Source organism: Mus pahari, chromosome 3 (genome assembly GCF_900095145.1).
Source record: "Mus pahari chromosome 3, PAHARI_EIJ_v1.1, whole genome shotgun sequence".
Classification (NCBI taxonomy): domain Eukaryota; kingdom Metazoa; phylum Chordata; class Mammalia; order Rodentia; family Muridae; genus Mus; species Mus pahari.
The window spans coordinates 24,783,413-24,803,112 of NC_034592.1; the positions used below are offsets into that span (position 1 = coordinate 24,783,413).

Consider the following 19,700-nt stretch of genomic DNA (forward strand, 5'->3'; position numbering starts at 1 on the left):
TTTCATACAGTGTCCTTCAAGAAATTATCTGGTATTTTTCTCATGAATTTACGAATTTGAAAGATGAAGATACAGTAAAAGCCATTCTTTGCACCCAGCCCTCATTCCATACTGTACTTCAGTCCTCCAAAGGAAGTGTGTCAATGCTTGAGTAGTGGAGGATTCCTTGAGGATGTAGTATGTACACAAGTTACTTGAAATTGGCCTGCCTGGGTGATTTATCTCTTTACCCTACTTATTTAATCCTTTTTTTTTTTTTAAATGTAGAGACTCACAGATATTTCTTTCATACTCAAGACTTGAGTTAATTATTACTTTATCCCTTTGTTGCTTAAATTATTTGGCATTAGAAACATTTTCCTTGGCTGTCAGTGTCCTTCTGACAGACGCTATCAGTGTAGGCATTGTCTTGTGGGTAGCATTATTGTTATGGGTTGGTGGCATGGTTTGTGGTAGTAATAAAAGAAAGAAACCTACTTGTTTATTTTTGTCTTTTTTGGCAATACAAAATGCTGCATGGTTTTCTGGGGGTTTTTGCCTTGGTCTTAGAGTCATTCATTAGCCTTTTATTAGCAAATAGTAAACTTGTAGATGCTGAGTGTGCTGTGTAATTTGCCAAAGTGATTGCATGATGGTACAGCCTAGTCATTATTTGTAAGAGATCCAGTTGTTGCATTACTTTACCAACACTTGGTATTTTAATTTTAACCAGCCTAATATGTGTAGTTTCTGAGCTATTTAAATGCCTTATTTTGATGCTTAAAATACAAGAGACAAGATATACTTATTTACAGTTTCTTTCTTTTTGGGGGAGGCGAGGGGGTTCGAGACAGGGTTTCTCTGTATAGCCCTGGCTGTCCTGGAACTCACTTTGTACACCCGGCTGGCCTCGAATTCAGAAATCTGCCTGCCTCTGCCTCCCAAGTGCTGGGATTAAAGGCGTGCGCCACCACACCTGGCTTATTTACAGATTGTTAATAATTGATTTTTGTAAACTGCAGCAAGTATTTTTAACACTCATGAAAGACCAAGTATTCAAAAGGGCATACAAGTTACAGCAGGGTCTGACATTGTTTCTGGGCTGAACACACATAAACTTCAGTTGACAGCAGCAGTAGTTAGGTGAATTTAAAATCATCACACAAATCTTCTGGTACATTGTCAAGGACATGGGTTTGTTTCAGAACTCTGTGAGATTTGTAATGTTATTATTCTGACAAGAACTTACTAAATTCATCATTAGAATTTTGGTGGGTGGGTTCATATGGGTTGGCCTATGGCAAATCAAATGGATTAGTTCCAAATTCTTCAGCATATTTTGCAAGACCAAGTATTTTAAGCCAGTGCTTCCCAAGGGACTCTAGTTTGTTATCATTTTTTGCAGGCTTCAGAAATTTACTATGTGAGTTCTCATTGTCTGTTCCCATGATCAATGGGAAGGGGCAGTAGTTGGATGAAAACTCTTAGGCAGGTTAGACCCATCAGAGTGCTGGTATGCCTCATGGACAACTGCAAAATTATTGATACCTGTTTACTTTTGTTGATTCAGAGACCATTTTTCTCTTCTGGAGGAAGAAATGGGAAGTTTCTTATAGGGCATTTGAACTCTGGACCATTTTTTGGTTGTCTTCTGCATTCTTGTGCCATTTGTCCCTTAGAAACTCTAGTTAAGGGGCTTAGCTTTTCCATTAGATAATAGGCATGTGAGCTTTGTGTCTGTAGAGTAAGCATCACTTTAGCTTGGTTTTTCTGTCATAATCATAGAGCCTTCCCCTTTGTGGTAAACTTAAATGTTTTTCTGTGGAAAACTGATTTTTAGCAGGTAATTTTCCTTTATACAGTAGCCTCACTTATTTGCAATGCACAGGAAATATCACATCAGGTATGCACAATGAAATGGCACCTTTTTTCCATCTTGTCTACCCTTATTACTCTTACTTAAGTGATTAGCCCCCTGAAAAGGTAGTAAAAAGTACAGGCATGAATATGTGTTATAGCACTTTACATACATAAATAATGGAACCCTTTTCTATGGATCCAAATAGATATTTATCTTACTAATGCTCCCGTTCCCCTCTTCCTCTATTTCTACAGGAGTCTCCTCAAGACAGTGCTATCACCAGAGATATTAACCGCACATTTCCAGCTCATGACTACTTCAAGGACACGGGAGGAGATGGACAAGATTCCTTATATAAAATATGCAAGGTACTTCATATTAAAATATTAAAAGTATTGGTTTTGGATGGCTGTTCTGAATCTTTGAAATTATATGCAAGACAAACTACAAAATGTAATTTGGGGGCTTGTTTGAGGGTTTTTGTTTGGAATGCTTTTTTTTTTTTTGAAACAGGGTTTCATGTTGTCTAGACTGTCTTCAATCTCATTATGTACCAGAGGCTGGTCTTAAATTTGTGTTCCTCTTATCTCCAGTTCCCAAATCAAGGGAGTACAGATGCGTTTCATCATGCTGCCTAAAAAGTATAATTTATATTTGATGTTCAGAATTGGAAAAGAAAGACAGGATCTGAAAGCCAAAGATAACACAATTTTAGACTCACCAAAAATCAGGAAGTAATGAGGCTGGGAAAATGACTCAGTATAACAGCATGCACTGCTCTTCAGAGGACCTGAGTTCAGTTCCAAGCATGCACAACTAGCGCCTTACAATTTCATGATCTCTAGAGCCACAGAACCCAGTGCCCCTGGACTCTGCAAGTACTTGTATTCATGTAGGTCATGTTGTTGGGTTGAAAATCTCTCTCAGCCAGTAGCATTTTTAAATGTAATAAGGAAATAAATAGAAAACAGGACATAAGAGACAAAAATTGAGTGAAGGCCTGTACAATAATATCTACTGGGCAAGAAAAGCCATTGCATTACGAACTCAAAACCACTGGGTCTACACAGGACTGTCTCTATCAACAGCTAATCATGGATAGGACCCTTATCCTATGGAACCTTATTCTTCTCTACTAAACTGTTAGTTACTGACAGATCATGGGAGAGTCCTCTTTAGTTGTATACCCACTGTTGAGCCCACCAGACTCTAATGAAGAGTTTCAAACCCAAAGTCATACAGAATCCTAGTTCAAGTAAGTGGGTCACAAAACCAAAAATATATAAATGTGGGAAAGGAATTTGTCACAATGCTGTTGACAGGTATAGAGGGATATAAGAGGAGTAGAGTGGAAATAATTAGGATGGATTATATACATGCACAAGATTGTCAGAGAACAAGTTTGATAACAAGAAAAAGACACAGATTAACTGAAGCCAGCATAGCTAAATGTGAAGCCTAACAAGACAAAGGCCGGGCTGGTGAGATGGCTCAGTGGGTAAGAGCACCCGACTGCTCTTCCAAAGGTCTGGAGTTCAAATCCCAGCAACCACATGGTGGCTCACAACCATCTTTAACAAGATCTGACTCCCTCTTCTGGAGTGTCTGAGGACAGCTTCAGTGTATTACATATAATAAATAAATAAATCTAAATTAAAAAAAAAAAAGACAAAGGCCATGAACTTTCTTTAAATAGTTCTCTGTGTTTTCCCAGTTTTTGATAGTACATATTTAGATTTTTCAGATGTGGTTTGTAAAGTACCTAGAAGCCATAGAATATTTATGCACATTGTAAATGCTAGAGTTGGCTCCATAGATATGACCCAACAACAGTGCCAGTGAATGCCTATTCAGGTGGGTTTGTAGCACTGCAGCTTAATAAGTAAGTGATGGTAAATACTCATTTCTGTCAAAAAGATCTATATCTGAACACTGTAAAAGTGAAAGCCTATATAGTTGTAATCTATTTTAAATAATATTTTTCTCATCTTACAGTATAAGTAGCATAATACATCAGAGCTACAGTGCTAAAAGAGGTTGGGACTGGACTTTTCAGCCTTGTCCTAACTTCAGAACCAGTCTTTGATATTTTCCTTCTCAGAATAAGATAGATTTTTGTAGTTTGTCCAGGCAAAGCTAAAAATGTGTTCTTTAAAAACCTCCACTTAGAATTGAAAAGAGAAAATTATCAGTTTTTAAGATAGGCTTCCTGGAGTCACATTAGATGATTTGATCTATTAAGGACAGTTAAACTTTAGAGAAGTCATTCTTGAGTTTATAGTTTTAATTTCTCCAAGACACTCAAAGCTGTTACTCTTGTGTAATTTTCTTAGGTCCTTTAGCCACTTCTTGGTTAAATCTTGCACACATTGCCTCCAACCATTCCTCACCATGTTGCAGAGTTCTCAGAAAGACATTGTGTTCAGTGTCTGCCTCATACTTCTGTGTACTTCCGATCCCTTGATTTCCTTCTACCTCTCAGTCTCACCAGTCACGTTGCTCTCTTTGATTCTGCCTGCCTTACCACGGAGACTTTTCCCCAGGAGCTCAGATGGCAGTTCCCCAGCTCTACATGGGCCAGCAGCTCGCAGTACCTGATAGATGTGCCCAAATCTGCCTTAGCTTGAGGTCTAAATTCCTAGGTGCTAGTTAGTCTCAGAATCATAGAACAAATTTGGTCTTTCCAGTTTATTGAAAAACTTGTTTATCATGAAAGCTTTCAAACACAGAGGAGTTGATTACTGGGATGAATTTCTGTACATTCCCTTCATGTCTGTCTTTCTCCATATTGCTTCATCTGCCCTTTACTACTTCAATGTGGACTATTGTCTCTCTCAGCCCTCCTGTACTAGCTTTCCCTAAATGCCACCCAGCTGGCAGTATCAGGATCCATGATCTCAGTTTCTGCAGCCCTTGATTGATTAGGGTCCTTTTCCACACCATTTCACACTCCCAAGTTGTTTGAGATGATGGCTGATGGCCTTTAGAGTTGTATATCCCTCTGTGCATGCTTGCTCATCGCTCACCCTTTATAATTGCTGGCAATTATAAAAACTGCCTTTGGGGTCTAGCCTGCTTTTGTGCTACTTCAAAATTTGCTTGTTTACCCCAGAATTAGCTCATTTGTGTAGCTTCCACAAAAATCATGAGTACTACAGTCGTAACACAGTAGAATGAAATAAAAACCCCTTGGTGGGGAAAAAAAAAAGCCTTGGTGACATTTTGTACTGTATCCTGATTCATGGTTTGCTACTGCTTCACCAGATGGATGTCTCACTTTACACACCTTGTGATGTGTTGGAACCCCTTACTGACAAGTTCTCAGGGACATTAGTCTTTGACACACTGCTGAGCATATTACAGATGTTCTGTAATAAATGAACTAATGAAATTACTTGTTCTCCCTTTCTTCATTATAGATCCTTGGGCTTTATACTCTCAACTGTTTCCCGAAGTATGCCATGTTCGTTTAGTACCTATGTACATTCATTTGGTCTACCATCAGCCTGAATAGTATATTCAGATTGAGTGAGGATAATAAGTCAATACTATGATATTAGCAGTGTGTATAAGTAATGTGTACACAATCCAGCAAAACTGACAAGCACAGGCCTCTGACATGTAACTGATAAGCTATTGATAAGTTACCTGCAAAGACATTACCAAAAGTTCTTTCCAGAGAACTGTGATAGTGATTAGCCATGATGGTTTTCAACATAGTCTTAGCAATATTGGCCCTAACACTAATTTTTATTTTAAGGTGTGGAAAATAGTGTGTTTCCTGATATTATAAGCAGATTCTTTGTGAAACCCTCTTTTTATATCTTGTCTTTAGAAAAAATTATACATGCTTCTCATCTTGTAGCCCTCTCATCAAACAAGAAGTGATAAGCCAGGAACCCTAATAAAATTTCAGTGAATTCTACCTGCATTTATGAAGAGAGGATTGTATCTGTTCGTAAAACTATGGTGTCTCTATGCTAATAATAAAACCTATCATCTGATAAACCGCCCAAAAGACAAATTCCAAAACACCTAATTTTTAATTCCTTTCTTAGGACACAGGAACCTTGGTTCTAAGAATTGGGAAGATAAGGGAAGTTTCAACAGAAATAAATTTTATAATACAGAAGATAGAAATCATAGGCTCATACATCATTATTTTATGGGAATGGTTTTCAACCTTCCTGATGCTGTGACCCTTTAATACAGTTTTTCATGTTGTGGTGACCCCAACCATACAATTATTTTCTTTGCTCCTTATTAACTATAATCTTGCTATTGTTATAAATCATAAAGTAAAATATTTGATATGTAGGACATCTGATACACAATCCCCAAAGTGGTCACAACCCACAGGTTGAGAACCACTGCTTTACCAGTATTCCTCCTTTCTACCATAGCTTACATGAAAAATACTAATGCTAACCACCAAAAAGAGGGGGTGGGGAGGAAGAGGGAGAAGGAGGCAGAGAATGGACTGGGGGAAAGTTAGGTGTCAATGTTCTAGTCAAGATAATGTTCATAGGCAATGGGAATACTTGTCTACTGTCAAGGAAATTATGATTTTAGAGCCATCACTCATATCAGAAAGGTTCTCACTGTCTTCCCCAAAGCCTCTTATCCAGATGGATGATTGAGTAAAATCGTCCCAGCCCTCAGAGCACTGTAGAGTCCTAGAGAAGATGGACATTTAAAATGTAGCCCAGTAGATGCTATAATAGCCATGCATGTTTAGCAAGAACCACAGAGTCACAGGGAAAGTGGGAAATAATTGTGGTTGAATTAGAATGCTTTGGGAGTTTAGAACTAGGAGCTGTTAGAACCTGATTTAATGCTCAACTCATTTGTGATGGTCTTTCCTCTTGACCACAGGAGACAGTATGGTGACAGTGCCTTTTAACATGAAGACAACATTGGGATTGTAAAGATATATTAGCTTCATTCATTTAACCTCGAAGTGTTTTAGTGAGGCTTGGGTAGCATCCTTTTGGCTCTTCTTTTAAGATCTGAGAAAGCAGGTGTGGCCCATGAATGTCTAATTCATTTAAGCACCTTTTTCCCCCCCCCATGCAGGCATATTCTGTGTATGATGAAGAGATTGGTTACTGCCAGGGCCAGTCCTTCCTTGCAGCTGTGCTGCTTCTCCACGTGAGTAGCTGAGTCTGTGTCACTGATCCATGTGCCTATAAGGCTTGAGGTTGGGCTTGGCCACATCCTTAGACAGAATCTTTAGCTTGTGTATTTTCAAACTTAATTTAACTTTAATGGCATTATGAAAAAAAATATGATGAGGATGAATGGTAAAGACCTTTACTCTCCAACTTTTTCATTTTTTTCATAATAATGTCACCTAAACAGCCATATTAAGTAGTCTTCATTTGACTATTAGTTACTGATTTATCTGTCTTCATTTTTCATTTCAACAATCTTTTAAAAGAAAGTAGCAAACATTTGAGCTTGTGTCTTGTAAGGACCAGGACATTCTGCATCATAAGTGTAGTGTGCTCACATCCCACACTGATGTCCTGCCTGGCACACAGTCCACAGTCAGTACCCCTCCCAGCAGATGCATGCTTCATTAGCTATTGGTTATTCTGTTGCATCAAACATACTAGTGAGTGTTTTAGCAGTGAGCTATATCCCCTGCCCATATGTCATTCCTTTATGGCCGTTACTCTGCCTGTGATCCAGCAACAAGTCAGGTGCTGCATTTGTTTGAATTCTATCTTTACACTTCACCTAAACCATAATACCTCTGTTTGTTTCCGAAAAAAGATTAAACCATAAAATGTGTCATATTCTTAATTTACCCAATCATTTTCTCATTATTTAACTTAAAAGTCTGTGGCAAGAATACTACCCATGTGGTGTCAGCAGTTCTGAGTACTGCTGGAAATGAGAAGCTTAAGAGTGAGCACAGGCCGGGCAGTGGTGGCTCACACCTTTAATCCCAGCACTTGGGAGACAGAGGCAGGTGGATTTCTGGGTTCAAGGTTTGTCTTAGCTGACAAAGCATTACAGTGCAGTGAACCTGAAAACTGTGGGCTTCTCTTCAGTGTCAGTTAACCCTCTGTATAAAATTGCTGTGGAGATACTTTAAAATAGAGTAGAACATCGCTGCTGCCAAAGGGAACATAGATTAAGTAGAAGCTGAAGAACTTCACATGTATGGAATTTAAAGAGATATAAGTGTGACTACAGTAGGAGGGGAGAAAGAGACAGAGCTAGAGAGAAAAAAATATGGGCTCCCGTGGGAACAACCATGCAAGCCAAAATAAAGCCCACATGTTTGCTCTGAAAGGGCAAGAACTCTTAGGATTTTAAGGCATTTTGTGAAAATGGCTTTACATGTAAAACGGAAAACGACTGTTTTCTCTAGTGTGAACTCAGCTTGGTGGTGTCTGTAGCAGGCAAAGCAGAGTTAACGGAGAAAAGCAAGGTTCTGCGTAATTTGGAATATGCTAATGCTGTGACATTAATAAACAGGTCAAGTTCTTTTTTTTCTTTATGATTTGTTGTTTTAGCCAGAATTTATATGTTTTGCACACCTATGGGGTTCATCTATTTATTTGTTTCTTTACTATAGCTTCACTCAAAGGGCACTTATGCCCATTTAAGTATCACCCCTTGAAAAATGGCTTTCTCAAATCCCTCTCCTGTTTAGAACTCCTACTTGCCTTAGTTTTAAGTGTTTGTTTCCCTACAAGGAAAATGGGCAACCCAGCATCAGAAATGCCACAAAAATCAAGCCACTTTCCCTCACATGTGGGAAACGGGAACCACATTCCACACCAAAGATTCAGAAAAGCTAGCATTTTGCCCCATATACCCTGTCCTTTCCAATGAGAATCTGCTAGGTTTTCTCTTGTATTACTCTTTGGTTATGCTTTTTTTCTCTCTGGGTCCTGTGCTCTAGCCACATCATATTCCACAGAAGCTCATCTACCATCTTGACTTTTCTGAACCTTGCTACAGTCACATGAAGCTAAAAACATTGCCACTGCTTTCCTTCTGTTTGAAACGTAGACATCTCTCCATATTCTTGGGGGAATGCTCCATAAAGCCATGGAAGATGCACTTACTCTTAGGTGGATGTTTGTAGACAAAACTGCAAGAGGGTCTTTGGCAATTCAACACCGCTGCCCCCCACTGCTGCTGCACTGCTGTTGCTGTTGAGTGACAGCATTAGACTGAGAATGGGGAAGGGCTCTTCTAGAACAAACTTATTGTTTTGCTTTGTTTTTTGTTTATTAAGATTTATTTTTAATTTATGTGTATTTGTGTGTGTGTGTGTGTGTGTGTGTGCGCGCGCGCGCGCGCGTGTGCTTATATGCATGTAGGTACTTACAGAACCTGGAAGAGTACAGTAGATCCCCAGGAACTAGAGATACAGGTGTTTGTGAGCCACCATTTGAGTTGGGTAGGAACCAAACCCAGGTTCTTTGCCAAGAGTAGTAAGTGTTCCTAACCTCTGGAACCCTCTCTACCCTCATGAGGAGTTTTTTTGTTTTTATTGCTTGTTTGTTTGCTTTTTTACAATAATAGGAAAGGAAAAAAAATTTACCAGAAAATAATTGAACAAAGGCCTTATGATTTCAGAAAGCTGAAACAAAGCATGTACGAGACTGTTTGTACCCACCTCTAATCCTGTGCTCCCAAAGGGGCCTGTTCTGTTTTTGTTTTATTTTCTATTGTTTTGTTTCTATTGAGACAGGGTTTTTTTCTCTGCAGCCTTGGCTGTCCTGCAACTTGTTCTCTAGACCAGGCTAGCCTCGAACTCACAAAGATCTGCCTGCCTCTGCCTTCCAAGTGCTGGGGCTAAAAGCGTGCACCACCACCAGTCCAGTTGAGGGGCCTGTTCTTGACCCTACGGAACATACAAGCTTTTCTGTCCTGGGTACACATTAGTTCTTCTAGTGGCTCATAATTCATCATTACACTCCTGCTTTGGGAGAGGCAGTGGCAGAACAGAGTAGGCATTATTAAACATTCCTTGCCTGAGTCAGTTAATGTTCGGTTTCTATGCACCACTCTATTTCCTGATAAGACAATAAAGGACAGGCTGAAGATACTGAAGTAATTGTTTTGTTTCCCACCCATCCACTGCCTCTGTTACAGATGCCCGAAGAACAGGCATTCAGTGTTCTGGTCAAAATCATGTTTGACTATGGTCTCAGGGAACTTTTCAAACAAAATTTTGAAGATCTTCATTGCAAGTTCTACCAGTTGGAGCGCCTTATGCAGGTAAAGGGAACTCAGACTGGATTGGATGAATAGGTGCAAACTAGTGGAAGAAAGACTGGGAAACAATGGCTTTTATTCCTGTTGTTTTTCACTGTGTGATGAGGACGAGAATCTGATGTGTTTAAGTCAGGGTTAGAAATGATCAAAAGAGCCCTTTTCTATAGCAAATTCAGGGAGGAAGTATTCACAAAGGCTACAAAAGTGTTTGTTTAATTGTCCCCTACCAAAGTTAAACAAGCTTTCCCAAAACATTTTACAACTTGGAAATAAAAACTAGCTTTCTAAATACTTGTCATTATTCTGTGGGAATTTCTCTTTCTTTCAACTAGTTTGTACTCTGAAAATAACTGGTAAGTGCTATGATCACTTAAGAGATATTTACACAAGTATATGATTTTCTAGGCAACTGCTGGCAGATTTATGAGCCTCCTGAGAAATGATAGCCTAACTGCATATGTGCCCAGAACTAATAAGCTTGCTATTTCAGGAATATATTCCTGATCTGTACAACCACTTCCTGGATATCAGCCTTGAAGCACACATGTATGCCTCCCAGTGGTTCCTTACACTTTTCACTGCAAAATTCCCTCTCTACATGGTCTTCCATATCATCGACCTGCTCTTATGTGAGGTATGTATTAGAGGCACAGGACTTAAAGTTGACTGTGAAGTACACTTTACTATAAGCTCTATCAAATCTCTTGTCCTCTGTTTTATTTTGGTATTGCCAAGTCTGGGTTGAGGTGGTCCTTCCTGGTGACAGTGTTCTGCTCCTCTTTGTCACAGAGGCTCTCTGCGAAAAAGACAGGTCAGACATTTAGACTAGATAGTATTTGGTTTGGCTCTGTGATGCTAAGTGAAATAAGAGGGTTCTTTCTGTATACAGGAAGACAGATTGGCAGTACCCTGCTTTCTCAGAGTCTTATTCTTAGAATTAAGTCATAACTCTCATACCTGTATTTGTATTGGGGACTGGTACCTTGTTTGTTTAGAGTTTCCTGGATGCAGAGAGCTCAGGTGTGTGTTACATCGCCTGCCAGGAGGCTTCGCTGGGTAGGGGTGGGCTGAGTTATATGACCATGCCATCTGAAAGGGAGATGTTTTGAGGCTGGGTAGGAATTTGCTAAAGATTATCACTAAAAGGAACAAGGCAGTATGAAAAATGCCCTTATCCATGACATAGCTTGAAAGATAGATTTGAAAGGTGTGTATGTGTTAAAAAAGAAAAAAAAACAACTAATTATAAATAATGTGCTTATGGCAGAAACTTAGGAAATGTGATTAAAAACTATTGAAAATAATTTAATTTCACTGTCTCTACAGTTTACTTACAAATTTTTAGTGTATATTCTTTCAACATTTTTGCTTTAGGGAGATGAACCTAAAGAAGCATTTCAAAAGTAATGCATCTCCACATGCATGTGCGCACACACTACATTTTTTTTCCACTGTGATATTATGATGTATCACAGTTCTATTTTAATATTTTGAAACAAATCCATAATCCCATCACTTAGAAAGCAGAGACAAGTAGATCTCTGAGTTCAAGGACAAGCCTGGTCTACAGAAAAAGTTCTAAGATACCCAGGGCTACACAGAGAAACCCTGTCTCAAAAAAAAAAAAAAGAAAAGAAAAAAGAAACACTTAGTTTGAAGACAGTCATTACCCCTTTCCCTCACCTGATCTTTAGCCCATGATTCCCGTTTTGTTCAGATGAGGAAGACAAATTAGAGACCTCAAGGAAAATTCAGTTCTAGGGTACCTGGGATTGCCGTATTTGTAGGTTACTATTTAATGACTATAATATTTGGGTTTGGTGTAATGGACCATGGTGTCGGAACAGCATTCATTCTTAAATGGAAGGATAGGGATGGTAAGGGTCTTCTCTGAGAACTGGAGACTGGGTCTCCTTTAAGTACCTTTCCTTGATGGCCCTGAAGCCAACAGAACAGAGCAGGTACAGAGAATAAAACTGTATTGTCTTTTCTCTTTCAGGGAATAAGTGTCATCTTTAATGTCGCCCTTGGATTACTAAAGGTACATGTCTGTGGTGAGATGCGGTGTCTGCTGTCCTGCCCTGTGCTGTTGTGTATTTAGTTTTCATCTCATGCTAAGAGGTTATTGTGCTCCTGTGATCTGCTGTTTTCCCTGATGGAATATGTGCAAGTTACTCTACGAAAACTAAGAAATATTGCTGAGATTGTAAAAAAAAAAAAATTTTTTTTTTTTTTTTTTTTTTTTTTTTTTGAAGACAGGGTTTTTCTGTGTAGCCTTGGCTATCTGGCTGTCCTGGAACTCTGTTGACCAGGCTGGTCTCTAACTCAGAAGTGCCTCTGCCTCTCTGCCTCTCTGCCTCTCTGCCTCTCTGCCTCTCTGCCTCTGCCTCAAGTGCTGGGATTAAAGGCGTAAGCCACCACTGTCTGGCATAAAATGTTTCTTAGGTATCTTTGTAACAGACCTTTTTCCATATATGTGGATGTTTTTTCTTATTTTTTTTTTTTTCAAGACTTCCAAGGATGACTTGCTGTTGACAGACTTCGAGGGTGCATTGAAGTTCTTCAGGGTTCAGCTCCCTAAAAGATACCGTTCAGAAGAAAACGCAAAGAGGCTCATGGAGCTTGCCTGCAACACAAAGGTAAAGCAACGTTTGCACTTAGTCTTCCTTTTTCAGTTGATGCCTGAGATTTTCTGATAAAATTGTTAATGCTTATAATATATAATTGATAGTTCACTCGAGTGCCCCTTTTTATAAATGGTTGCTGCCAGAGTATTTTGGAAACTATTGGGAGCTCTTTGTTGTATTTGTTGTTTTTGTGGGAGTAGTGTTGTTGCTTTTTATATTTTTACTGCACAATCTTGGGGTTAGAACTCAAGTTTACTGCTTTGCAAATTCATGTGTATTTCATATATAGCTCATATATACAACCTGAAGATAATTACAGGATGTTGTTGAATAAGACTTGGAGTTTTGGCTGTGGTGTCTCATGGAGTCAGGTGTAATGTCATGTCAGTAATAAAAAACAAAACCATATTTACTAAGCTTGGTGATATACACTGTAGTCTCATCACTTGGGAGGCCAAAAGGCAAGAGAATCATTAGTTTCAGGCTTGCCTGGGCTACATATGAGCACCAAGAAAACCTGATCCATATAGCAAGACTAACTCACAAAAACAAAATAAACAAAATTGTGACAATTCTGAGAACATGCAATATCTCCGATTATCAGATTAGGGAATTATATCCCATAATAAGGATGTTGTATTGTAGACCTTTGTAACTTTCTGGTTTCAAAACACCTTCATATATACTTTGACTTTTTTTTATCTGTGCATTTCCTGTTTATGGGTTCAATCAATTGTGAAATGAAGATATTTGGAGAAAAATACACATGGGCATTTTTTTTTCCTCATTGTCAATATTCCCTAAATATTGTATCCAGGTATTTACCACTAGTCTAGAGATTGTCTATGTGTGGTGGTATGCACACAGGTTCTACACAAATACTTCATGACATAATGTAAGGAGCTGAGCATGATCTGATTTCGATATCTAAGGGCTTCTTAGACCCAGCTGTCTGTGGACCCTGTGGGATGATTGTATCTTAACATTTTTGAGTTGTTGAACCTCATTGGCCCTTACCATCTGTGCTATAGAAAGATTGTTACTGTCCAGTTTAAAGACAGACTGAAACAAGCTCTTTAGACTTTGACCTGGTCAAGGACAAAATTTCATTTTCTTGATTTCCACTCTACTGTCTTCACCCTTTGACACATTTATTGTGATCAGAAATTCTCTAACAAGAACTAAAATATGGAGAAGCCTCATAAACTTATAATTTCACATGGCTTTACAATTTTTTTACAGGTTTTTTTTATGGTAAAAAAAATGATCCCAATGTACTAATGTTCTCATAAGTTTGTATTTTCAAAGAGAAAATGCTGTAATTCAAGAGGCTTTAATTAGGAATTCAAGGTAGAAACAGGGTCAGAACAAAGATTGTATTTAGGCTTATATAAAGTACAGTGCAAAGTTTCATGTCACCCTGTGTGCTGAGTGTCACTGTCTGTAGAGCAGACACTGGACAGGAGAAGGCAGCTAGGGTTTGGAATGGCCTTCTGGTCTCTTAAAGGGATGATAAAATAATTCCTATTAGTATAAGAAAAGTAATGTTCTCTGAGAGATTGTTCACAACCTGCCAGATGCCCTGGCTAAGTGTTTCTATATGTGGGTTAACCACGATAGTACATTGATTAATATACTGCCTAACAATTATTAAATGTTAAAGAAATGATGGCTACTGCTAGGATTTGCTTGTCTCTGTTTCTTCAACCAAATATATATATATTGTACAGTTGGGTGTGAATGACAAACACCCAAGCAAGCTCTGACACCGAGAAATACTCATGTTCCTCACCATGGTATGTGAGATCACTCTGTCCCTGTCTTGATGCTCCTAGGGTCCTAGGACAAGAACAGTACTTCCACTTTTGATTCCTCTATCTTTACACTCCCCAGCCTGTCACTAAAGTATACACTGACTCTGACCACCTCACTATAATTTCCTTTCTATAGGGATCTTCTATCTGTGGTTTTTCTTTTTCCTTTATTGAAAACTCTTAAAGGCATCTTATCTTACCATGGGACTCAGACTCGGGATCCTGCCAAGACTCCCAAGGTCTCCCACAGTTCCTATACAAGGCCTTAACAGCCGCTTTCTTACTTTTTTTTTTTTTTTTTTTAAGCCTCAGATCCCCCCTGGCTTCCTTGTTTTCTCAGATATCTACTAAGCATGCTCACCCCTCCATGCTTTACCCAGCTATTCTTTCTCCTTGTGCTAGCTGTGAGCATGGTTCCACCACTGCTTCATCCTGTCTTCACCTCAAACATCAGAGATGTATTCTAGTCACAGTATCTAATAGATTTCCCCAGCCTTCTGACCTCATTGAAAGATAAGTCAACAGCAGAGGAGAGACTAATTCTTGCTGAGTCCTTAAATATTAAGAGTAGTATCTGACATATAAATACTGCTTGCCTGGCTGGCTGGCTGACTGGCTGGCTGGCAGGTTGAATATGCTGTTCATTTTCAACTTATTCTTTTATAATGATTTGAACAAGACTTAAAAAGAGGTTCCACCAGCCCTCGGGAGGCAGAGGCAGGCGGATTTCTGAGTTTGAGGCCAGCCTGGTCTATAAAGAGACCAGGGGTAATTCAGTCTTGTTGCTGTATTAAACACCAACACATACTGAGGAAAACAGAGAGAGTGGTTGAATTAAGCTTAAGCTATGGAGTTTCAGGACAGCCAGAGCTATACAGAGAAACCCTGTCTCGAAAAAAAAAAAAAAAAAAAGAGGTTCCAGCTCTAAGTGCCATTAGTTGAAAATATATTATTAGACTGATATTTTATTTCTGTAGTTCAGATACGAAGTGACCTATGTCTTTGTACTTGCCTATCCTTTCCAGTGAAGTAAGGCTAATACCCTGCCTTTGAAGTAGTTGTATACAATGTCTATTTCATTTTGAATATGAAATCCCTTATGGACCTGAAGGACTTTGCATGTTTGTGGTATATTTTAGATGGATCACCTTGTTTGTACTTATTCTAGGTGAGGCTAATTTTTCTTGAAATTCACTCAGCACAGGAAGCCTGCAGCTTCACCAGGCTGCAGGACAAAAGACTTGTCTGCTAAAAGATGGAGTAAAGAATGCACAGGGGTAATTCAGTCTTGTTGCTGTATTAAACACCAACACATACTGAGGAAAACAGAGAGAGTGGTTGAATTAAGCTTAAGCTATGGATTTATTGGCAAATGCATCCTGAGCCTTATGTCCTGTGGAAGGAGGCCTGAGGCAGCACAGAAAATAGACACAATGCTTTCTGGTGTTGGAGTCCTCTACCATTCTTTGGTATCCTGTTAATTTTAAGTGTTTAAAATTGTGCTTTGTTTATTGGGTTGAACATTGCCTCATGTGCCTGCAAACAAATACTTGTGTGTTATTGTTTTTCAGTTCTGTAATGATGCTGTGACTTTTAGTATCTGCATAGTTAGTTTATCCTACTCTTCAGTTTAGTGTCAGGTAGGAAGGGCACAGCAGGCATGGATCTGAGGCAAGTGTACTGTTGGGACAGTGACAGGTGGCTTCTGACCGACCCTGCACTCCTGATAATCTCTCTTAAGCTTCCTGTTCTTCCTGCAAGAATGCAGGAGTAAGTTTGATCTGGCAGGATCTGAAATGGCCATAAGATGGCTGTGTTCCTTAAAAAGCACCATACTCTCTGGGCTCCACGAGCCTTAATTTTTTCTATATTTATTCTGTGCCCATTCATTTGGTTTCTTGGGACTTTTACTCTGCCCCCCATCCTTAGATGAACTAACTATGGGATTAAACTGTTTTGCCTCTTGAAGAGGCCTCATGCTCTTAATGGAATGCTTAGGTTGTATCAAGGCTCACCAACTAATCCACCATGCAATCAGTTTGTTTATGAGTCAGTAAACAGGAAACTGTCCCCACTGCTATACAGTATCTTAATAGCATTTGAGGATAGCCCTCTCATGAGTTTCCTAGGAGCTCCATGACACTTTCATACTTATGTGTCATGCATAGTTTTAAAGAGTAAGGAAAGTGAAAAAAGTTTCTAGCCCTTTCAAGTTTTTGATTCAAGAAATATGAAAGGGTTTGGCATCAGAATTGGGAGACTAGAGGCAGGAGGATCCGTAGTTTCTGACTAGTCTTGGCTAAGCTGCATGGGTATTGTTTGCTATGGAGGAAGAGGAGGAGTAGGGTCCCAACAAGTATGAGGTGTAAGACTAGTTTAGATAAAAAGAATAATCCTGTGAGGTGGCTCAGCTAGTTCCCAAGGTAAAGTGTGAACACTCTGCTCCTTTACAACAGAATCCTGCTGTGGAAGTGTGGATGGAGCCTCTGAACCATGTATCTGTGGAAGCTGACATTTCAGGCATGAAATGAATGTAAGAAAAGAAAACAGGAGAGCCAAGCAGTGGTGGCGCACGCCTTTTAATCTCAGCACTTGGGAGGCAGAAGCAGCCAGATTTCTGAGCTCCAGAATAGCCAGGGCTACAAAGAGAAACCCTGTCTCAAAAAACAAAAAACAAAACAAAACAAACAAAGTGATGATCAGCAAGCATCTCCATACCAATGCAGTCTTAACTTTGCTGTTGGAAAAAAACCCTTTGGCATGGAGGAGGTACTTACGCATGAGCTGAAAGCAACACTAGCTTGCGCTTCATTCTCTATCTGGACCATTTGTATGGTTATCCAGTCGTAGAATTTTAAGTGTTAAGTGGGTAGTGTCCTCAAAGTAGCCCCCCCCCATTTTCTCTCAGACTATTAAACATGATGCTTCACATAATGAAATGAATCTTCACGTTGAGCTGTAGGGTCTGTTTAGTGATGCCTAGACCAAGGGTGTCAGTAAGTGATGGAGTTGATATTAGAACTCAGATCTGGTTCTAAAAAGAACTGACCTCTGTCAGGGTGGAAACTTTCTCTCTGAACATTGTACCCAAAGTACAATTAAGTACTTACAAAGTACTACCTCTAAGGCTAGTAAGACTAGTGTTTTGTTTATTAATTCATACATTTTAGAACTAGATTTCTGTGAGGAAATATGTGCATTTCTAGTACCTCTTTTCTCCATAGTGAGCCCCTCCAATGCTGCTGCCTAGTGCACAGGCAGTAGCGCACTTGCCTCCACATTTAATAAAGCTATGTTCCTATGACTGTTCTTAGGGACTTGGATACTAATTTTTTCTTTTACTGCAGAAAAACATTCAGGTCAGATTCAAAAGCATGATTCTCTCTAATGACAGGAAAGTTTTAAAGGAATCTGAGTATGAACTATTTGAACAAATAAAAAGTTAGGAGTTTTAATATAAAGGTTAATTACATGAGATATTCTAGACTGCCAGCCTTGGGCCTCTATCTGCTTGTGTAATGCAGGGTAGATTAGATAGCAGTAGATAGATAATGATACCTTAAACAGCTGCTGCTCTTGGCTCTGTGGCCTACCTAGCCTGTTTCCATCAAGTGAGGTGTTAGAGCGTTCCTGATGTTAGTTCCTGTCAGCACAGTTATAGATGTTCTGAGGGATGAAAAGTGTGTTCAGTAACAATCATGTTACAGAGATGGCAGGAAACAAGAGTCACCCAGACATTTCTTGTGGTGTTGCCAGTAAACACTGGCTATTTATACATCACAACTGATAGTAAAATAAGGTGTTAACCCCATCCATCTTCAAAAATTGTTTTGAGGCATAAAGTAGTAGGAATAGAGGCATTTCACCATCTAGAGAGAGATGGTAAGTCAAAAGACAACACTGCCCTAAGCATTCTGTAGCTGGAAGGTGAACCATAGTCCAGTTTCTTAGTTGTCTTCATCAACCCTGCCCTGCATCAGGATCCCTCCTGCACCAGACCTCTTATTTGTTCCCCACAGCCCACCTGATCACCCAGACATTAGGCTTCAATCCGACCATGTAGCTCTAACAGTTAACCTCCTACCTTTACCAATCCCTCTGTTTCCCGCACCACCACCACCACCCCCATACACCAGCATACCTTTTATCTCTGTAAAACTTCCTGAAGGAATTCTGGAAACCTGCTCCTTTTCCAGAGGCCATACTACCTCATATATTTCTGTGTAAATAGTTTGATGTATGCAGTGCCTATTCAGAGGACTGTTCTCTGCTCTGTTTCCTAATTCAGATAGTGTCTTAGTTAGGATTTTACTGCTGTGAACAGATACCATGACCAAGGCAAGTCTACAAAAGACAACATTTAATTGGGGCTGGCTTACAGGTTCAGAGGTTCAGTCCATTATCATCTAGTCATTACCATCTAGGCAGGCATGCTGCAGGCAGAGCTGAGAGTTCTTTATCTGAAGGCTGCTGGTGGAAGATTGGCTTCCAGGCAGCTAGGACAAGGTTATTGAAGCCCACACCTGCCAACAGTGCCACTCCCTGGGCCAAGCATATGCAAACCCTTACAGATAGGTTGCCAGATAATGACTGCAACAGCAAGGAATAATTACAGTTTATTGAAAAGAACATCCTATGTACTACAGAGCCTTCTGAGCACTGAACATGATAGTTTTCTTTATTCAGTTCTCATGACAGATTAATGACGAAAGGAGAGAGGTGTTTAGGACTACATTGGTACTTATACCAAAATACCAAGCTGGGGGACATTGAGATAACTCAGCAGGTAAAGGTGCTTGCCACCAAGCCTGACAGCCTGAGTCTGGGCCCCAGAATTCACATGATAGAAGTAGAGAGCTAACTCCTGAGGCTGTCTTCTGACTTACATAAGTGACACATGGTGCATGTGGAAATGGATATATGTGTGCATACACAGAAAGAGTGTAACTAAATAAATGGAAAAATAAAAGAGTTGGTATGCAGAGTTTGACTGAAGGGATACGTTCAGGGCTCTACCCCTAAGCCCAGTACTGAGGAACCTCTTAGTAGTGCTACTTCTCAGAGCCAAGTGCTGACATGAACTTGCTCCACTTAAGTTGCAACCCACACTTAGTCCAGAAGTTTGGTTTATTTTTCTTTTCTTTCTTTCTTTTTTTTTTTTTTTTTTTTTTTTTT

At 39.5% G+C, this 19,700-nt stretch overlaps 1 protein-coding gene across 3 annotated transcripts in view; it reads left to right on the forward strand.

Moving 5' to 3' along the window:
* The window catches only part of Rabgap1 (RAB GTPase activating protein 1), a 114,953-nt gene that overhangs the window by 78,949 nt on the left and 16,304 nt on the right, over positions 1-19,700 (forward strand). For all 3 annotated transcript variants that reach the window (XM_021193476.1, XM_029536946.1, XM_021193477.2), the window contains exons 14-19: positions 2,095-2,208; positions 6,917-6,991; positions 9,962-10,087; positions 10,575-10,718; positions 12,084-12,125; positions 12,595-12,723. In XM_021193476.1, the coding sequence (XP_021049135.1) occupies positions 2,095-2,208; positions 6,917-6,991; positions 9,962-10,087; positions 10,575-10,718; positions 12,084-12,125; positions 12,595-12,723 (630 nt within the window). The remainder of the gene's footprint in view (positions 1-2,094; positions 2,209-6,916; positions 6,992-9,961; positions 10,088-10,574; positions 10,719-12,083; positions 12,126-12,594; positions 12,724-19,700) is intronic.